This window comes from Acomys minous (genome assembly GCF_964271855.1).
Source record: "Acomys minous genome assembly, chromosome: 1".
Classification (NCBI taxonomy): Eukaryota; Metazoa; Chordata; class Mammalia; order Rodentia; family Muridae; genus Acomys; species Acomys minous.
The window spans coordinates 54391703-54398705 of NC_140483.1; the positions used below are offsets into that span (position 1 = coordinate 54391703).

General features: G+C 46.0%; 1 protein-coding gene across 11 annotated transcripts in view; it reads left to right on the forward strand.

Moving 5' to 3' along the window:
- The window catches only part of NAV1 (neuron navigator 1), a 260939-nt gene extending 255821 nt beyond the window's left edge, over window positions 1-5118 (forward strand). For all 11 annotated transcript variants that reach the window (XM_084786365.1, XM_084786366.1, XM_084786361.1 and 8 more), the window contains one exon: window positions 1731-5118. In XM_084786365.1, coding sequence (XP_084642491.1) covers window positions 1731-1826 — 96 coding nt within the window. In that variant the 3' untranslated portion in view covers window positions 1827-5118. The remainder of the gene's footprint in view (window positions 1-1730) is intronic.
- The last annotated feature ends 1885 nt before the right edge of the window (window positions 5119-7003 follow it).

A 7003-nucleotide genomic window follows, 5' to 3' on the forward strand; every position in this document is an offset into this window, starting at 1 on the left:
TGCATGCAGGCAGAACACTGTATACATAATAATAAATAAATAAATCTAAAAAATAAAAATATTATCAACTAAAGAAATAGCATGATAGGACATGTTAGCACTTCCTACTTCTGCATTTCCTCTAATATTATTCTGAGACTTCATCAGCTAATGTGTAAAATGTATACTAGGGGAAAATACTTACAATAGATATAGCCGAAAAAATAGTATCTTAAATATATAAAATTAAAAGAAGTTTTTGGAGCTGGAAAAAATGGCTCAGTGGGTAAAAGAATTTGTCACACAAGCTGACAACCAGTTTCAGGAGAGAACTGACTCCCAAAATTGACTTCCACGTGCATGCCATGGCACACAAGTCACACAAATAAATAAATTTATGAAGAAGTATTTGACTAGAGGAAATATAAGTGACTGAGAAAAACATAGGATCCGCAACCAATTAAATTAGGGAGTTACTCTTTTACATTGACAACAGGCAGAAAAACATAGACTTTTTTCTTTCTTTCTTTCTTCTTTTTTTTTTTTTAGTTGTCCTCAAACTCATAGCGATCCACCTGCCTCTGCCTCCCGAGTGCTGGGATTAAAGGCGTGCGCCACCACCCCCGGCCTGAGCATAGACTTTTCATATTCTAATGAGGAGATAGCTATCCATTATTAAAACCATATTAGAGGGGGTCTGGAGAGATGGCTCAGAGGTTAAGAGCACTGACTGCTCTTCCAGAGGTCGTGAGTTCAACTCCCAGCAACCACATGGTGGCTCACAACCATCTATAATGTGATCTGTTCTGTAGCTGTACATGCAGGCAGAGCACTATATGCATAATAAAAACAAAACAAAACAAAACACATTAGAGGGTAATTCAGCAGAATAGGATGAAATTTAACACACGCACATCATTTGGTCTTACCATTGCACCTTTCCAGTAGGGAATAATTCCAATTGAGTCATGATGTATTTTTATTTAAAATTTGACTTTGTAAGCCAGGTATGGTGGTGCACACCTTTAATCCCAGCACTCGGGAGGCAGAGGCGGGCAGATCACTGTAAGTTTGAGGCCAACCTGGTCTATAAAGTGAGTCCAGGACAGCCAAGGCTACACACAGAGAAACCCTGTCTCGAAAAAGCAAACAAACAAACAAATCTGACTTTGTTGAAAACAGCTGTTCTCTATGTCACTTTTTAATTGGACTTTTTAATTGGAAGATTAATTAATAACAGAGATAGAAGGGGGTAAATGGCAGCAGTTTGAATAGCACCAACCAGGCTTACTTAGCTAAAGTCTGAACTGTAAAATGGAAGAGAAGAGGAGTACACTGAGGTGGTAGACTTGACCCAGGCTCTCGGGGTAGCACAGTGTCTAGCTGTTGGGGTGTAATCTACAGCAAGGGAATTCCAAGAGTCTAGGGCAGATTGCTACACTTCTCCCATCACTCCCGGTATAAGCTGGTATGTATGAACCCCGTCATTCCCTAGAGTGCTTCTTGAAACAAAGGAAGTATTGCTCTTTGGCGACTTCCATGCCCATGACCCATGACACCTTGTACAGCAAAGGTGTCCCAAGTGACAGCTTATGTGCATAGGTTTACAATAGGGTTGAAACATGTTCTTAGTCACACCAGGGATCAGACCCATAATGCGGGTTTTGTGGGGGCCGTTTGGTTTTTGGTTTCCCTGTAGGCAGGACCCAGCATCCCCTCACGTGTTCACCCATCTCCTTGCCTCATTTTAGATGGCCATGCTGCTGAAACTTCAAGAAGCTGCCAACTATATTGAGTCACCAGATCGAGAGACTATCCTGGACCCCAACCTCCAGGCGACACTCTGAGGGCCCAGAGGTCACCGTCACCCTGGACAGCAGAAGGCTGGCTTCAGCGTCATTAGCTCTCCTCTCCTATCTTCTTTCGGGGCTCTGGCTCCTCACCAGCCTCACCAGGAGAGCATGAGGGAAGAAGAGGGCAAGAGGAGGGACGGGGTCTTGGTGCTGAACCTTTGAGAACTTCCTAGTTTGGAGGGATTGGAGGGGTGGAGTTTGGGAACTCGTGCCCCCTTAAATAGATTTACTGGCCTCCTCTCATGACTTTGGAGAAAAGATGAGTCTGGGTCTTTTCTCCAATTTTTGTTTCATCTATAAACTCCTGGGCTTTCTGGGGAGGGATTCGGAAGACATCAAAAACAACCAACTGCAGTAGTTCCTAGCCGGTCCTTATGAGCACCTCTGAGACAGTCACGTTCGGGGAATCTATAGGAGGCAGACTTTCTTGCGAACCGTTTTCGATTCTGTCACCACTGCCAACAATCCTCCCCCGGAGATCTGGCCAGAGCCCAGAAAACAAAGCATGTGGTTTAACAAACAAACAAACAAACAAAAAAACCGTGTAAGTCAACCTGTAAAAGGTAACAAGGCAATGGAAAAGATGAAGCTGGAGAAGAGGGGACCCAGTTGCCAAGATGGAAAGAGCTGCCAGATCTTGCCTTCTGGATGACAATAGGGGACATTGACAAGACGGCTGCCAATCTAAGATGTCACCAAGCCACAAAAGTAGCATCACAGCCTTCAGAGAAAGACTATGAGCTGCCTTTCTGCCCTCTAATTGAACATGCATAAAAGTCAATAAACCCTACTTTTTCATTTTTCATTTTTAAACTTTTATTTCTTCCCCCCCCCTTCCATTTACTTATTTATTTGCCCCCTCTGTCCAGTTTTCTCACGTCAATAAAATATTTGGGTTTTTCCATCCAGGGGATAGTTTCGCTTTCCAAGTAGGTTTTTTTTGGGGGAGGGCGGGGAGAATTTAATTCCATACTATTGGTAGAAGTTAGACACCTGCCATGCCACTATCTCTGGCTTTCTTGGGGCTTATATGAGACAAGAAACATTGGCTCCGAATAGTAGGAAGAAAAAAAATCTATTTCTTTGACTTTCCTTTTGAGAAAGCACATGTTCTATCCGGAAGCTCGCCGCCCTCTACTCTGAGCTTCATCGTGGACTGGAGGAAAACCAAAATACTGGACACACCCACCTGTCTTACGGCCTGCCAGGGCCCTCACTGCACTATTGGATGGTAGCCACTTTGCCTGACTGAATCCGGATGCCCTAGCTAGCCCTTACTATTTGTTTCGACAGGTGAATAGTCACTTATAAGAGACTGAACAACCATGTGAGCTGTTTTGGGTCAGAACAGAAGGCCCAAGGAGCTTCCCTTGGTGGTCAGTATTTGCCTTCCAAAGAGATCCACGTCTTGCAGAAGTTGCCCTCTTCCTGTTCCTGCGACCCACGTTCGTTCATCTGACAAGCGCTTACTGAGTATACACTAGACACCAGTCACTCTGTTTAAAAAAAATAATAATAACAAGACTTGGTTCGTAGTCTAGGGGGACATGTTAATCTCCATTAAGTATGTGATCTGTACCTTGAAAATCATCTAAGAAACGGCAGGTGACCCCCAAGGAGTGAGCTAAAAGAAGCCTGTCATTGGGTCTACGGTATGCTTGGGCAGCAGATTGGGGATGAGTTAACAGAGCCGGAAGAACTATGGAATCTTGCTGGTCTGGAGTGGGAAAGTCTACTGTCATTTCCGGAAACCGGGTAGAGCCAGATGTCAGACTGAGCTGCCTCGTGGGCTAACGTTACAGCGCTCTGCAGCTCAGGGACATACGAGCCTGGACCTAAGGTTTGCTCGCAGATTCCTAAGTAGCACAAACTAACGTGGGCCACTCTTCCACCCAACTGAGGAGTTACATGCACCTGACTCTTAACAGTATGTTTTCATTTAAGTCCCCGAGAAGGTCTAGCTTGTCCCTCTTTTGCCCCTCCACCCCCGGCAAAAACTTCTCTACCCGCCCCCGCACCCCCTCCTCCCCCGGCAGCCCCAGGGATGACAGGGTCGTCTATTCTGGGAGACATTCTTGCTATTGCTGCTAATTCCATGAGCTGTGAAGACCACCCCTCCCCGCCCTGCCCCCCCAACCAACTCAGCTGCAAAATATGCAATTCTGGGCTGGGAAGAGGCTGTTTGTCCGAGGATGGTGCTGAAATCACTGCCTTAAAGGTCTCTGCTGTGCAGAAGGAGAAGGCCCCAGAGCTGGGTGTTCCAACTTAGATGGAAAGGAAGACTGGATAAACCTACTGTGGACATAGGTCTCTTCTGAACCCTATCCAAAGCTCCAGTACCATGGCAAGGCTCAGACTTTGGCTGACATCCTGATGCTCTGAGCCCTTCACTCTCTCTTCTGGTGCTGCCCAGCCAGTGCCTTCTGACGTGGATGTTACTGGCTACTCAAGAAGAAGGAAAGTAGGAAATGCCTTCTTCCATTCCAACTGCCTCAGGCCGCAGAGGGATTGTCTCTGTGGTAACCATGGATACCATCGAGAGTTTTATTTGGATCTGCAGCAAGTTGCTTCTGGAGGCTTCTCATACTGTAACTTCATTCCTAGCCCTGGGCTATCCTCCGCCCTCTTCTCTCGGTTGACTGCTGCATTTAGTTCAGGCCTCAAATAGCTGTCCTCCAGGAAGTGCGTCCCCACCTAGTGAAGTGCTCTTGAAGCCTCCACTTTTCCTTCTGGAGCCTGGGACCCTGTTTACAGTTTGCACATCTGGGCCCCACACAGTAGGACCAACCATCTCAAAAGGGATTATGGTTCTGTGGCAATTACGGAAGGTTGAGCCTCGTCATGGTGCTATCACCCCTGGGGATGCTCATCTGGACTTCCAAGAAGCAAAAGGCCTGAGCTCCCTGTCACTGCCCAAGAATCCATGGCAAAGAGCAGAGCCACAGCATTCTTTCCAGCCTACACACTTGCTGCTTGGTTGCAACTACTGGGACTCCTCAGAAAGGAAAAATTGGATCCCATAACTAAATTCTCAATTTCCAGGCACCTTCAGGAGAATCCACCCTATCTTAATTCTGGAATGTGTGCTATTTCTTTTCCTTCTGACCCCCAACTCCATTGGCTAGTGAAGAACATCAACCTTTGGGGAGCCTCAACTCCAGGAGAGGCTCGCAGGAGTCCCTCGCATTTGAGGATGAAGACCAATAAGTTGTGTTCAATGTGTTTGTTTCTCAGTCCCTGCCTAGGCACTAAAATAAAATACTAGGTATTGGAGGCTGCTATGGGACCTGATGTCTGTGTATCTCTCTGTCTCTCTGTTCTCTCTCACACACATGAGCAGTTTGCTGTCTCTATCTTTTAGGGCTTTGTGGAACATTATTTTTGATACCTGGTTTCTGGTAACTCGTTGGTGCTTATTTGTCTCTGTAAATCCTTACTCTAGTGTCTTTTATGTAGTCCAGTCATTTGGGAGGGAGAGGCTGGCAGGAAGGGAGAATGGAGTAAAAAGACCATGGAGAGACCCTACAAGAAAGCCTTTATTGGTTGGTAAACATTTGGGTCTGAGTGACCAACCTTCTAATCTGTCCATGTTGATGGACATAAGACAAAATAATGCTTTTTTTTCTACCCTTCTCATTTTTTTTTGTTTTGCTGCTTTTCTAGTTTGCAAGAGATGACGTGTACTTTATTCTGCCCATACCCTTACTTGTAGCTCTCAAAGATGAGTCACACTGTTGGGAAGATACCACCCTACCCCCACCTACCTCCTTCCAGAACTCTGAGGATGAACTGTTTCCTGTCATATTCCAGCAAAGTAGGGAAAGAAGTGGTAGGTTTTTGTAACACCCCGCCCCCCATCATCACCCCAGATGGAACCCATTCCTGGCACCCAGCATGCACTTGGCTCGCACTCCACTGATCAAGTGAGACTCAGTCTTACAAGCCAGGATCCGAAGGGTTTAGGGGAGGTTGTGCTAATTAGAAATCTTCAAGTGCTGACGTAAAGTCAGATTGTCAATTGCAGCTCCTTACTGTTCTTTACCCTTTCTTCCCTTAGTCCTGGGCATTAGCTAAACCAAGGTGGTAAATGGAGTCATGAGCCAACAACTGCCATGTTAGGAAGCAAGATGGCTGTTGCAGCAGGCTGGGTAACAGACATGGATGAGATGGATATACCAGCAGTTGTTGGTACACTTTTTTTTTCTTCCAGCATTGGGTATTGAACCTAGGGTCTCTCATATTCAACAAGTACTCCATCACTGAGCTAAGTGCCTAGCCCCAACTCTTCTTTAGAAGACAGTTCCACTAAGGTGCCCATAATGGCCCTGAATTCACTAACTACTCCAGGCAAGCTTTGAATTTGATGATTCTACAAACACACACACACACACATCAGCCTTTCAAAGAAGTGGGATTTCAGCCTGCATCAGTAGGTTCGGCTATAATACATTTTGTAGGAATGTTCATGAGCATTCCCAAGAAGAAGGCCATTTAAAAAAAAAAAAGTGTTCCAAATGGCCAATGCCTGAAGACACTGCTCTTCATAACTGAATCAGCCTTATCCACCCACCAGTCCTTAGTTAACCTGCTCAGGGATAACAGGACCCCCAGCTTCCCTCCCCCCACTGCCCATGGGACACTGGTCTATACTCCAGCCCTGGAAGTGTTGGAGTACTCCTGCATGCTGTTGCAGGAAAGGGAATGAATTGGAAAAGCAGCAGAGCCTTGAAGGAAAGAAAACAGTTGAACTTTGGAAACCGCAGGGAGAAGGAAGCCGTTAAAGCTTTGAACCTATTTATACTAGTACATTCCCTTAGTGATGATGTCACAAGGAACCTTCTCTGGCCTGTGATCATGAAAGGTGAACCTCTTCTTCCTTGATTCGGCCTTCCTTTGCATACAGTGGTGGCACCAGGAGGATGCTTCCAGGCCACAACAGCAGCAGGTAGGGGTGCGTTAGGAATAAAGTTCCCAGGCTCTAACCCTTAGGCTTACCAAGCCACCGGTAGTGGCAGAGCCCAGCAATGTTTTCCCAGTTCCTCCAGTGAAGCCAGTGCCTGAGAGATGCTTGATGTTTGGAGACCCCTGGCCCCCAAGTGATTCAAATGTTAACAGTTCAGAGCCCCTTTTCTCATGCTTAGGTTTCTGGGAATTAACAGTTAAAGCACGCG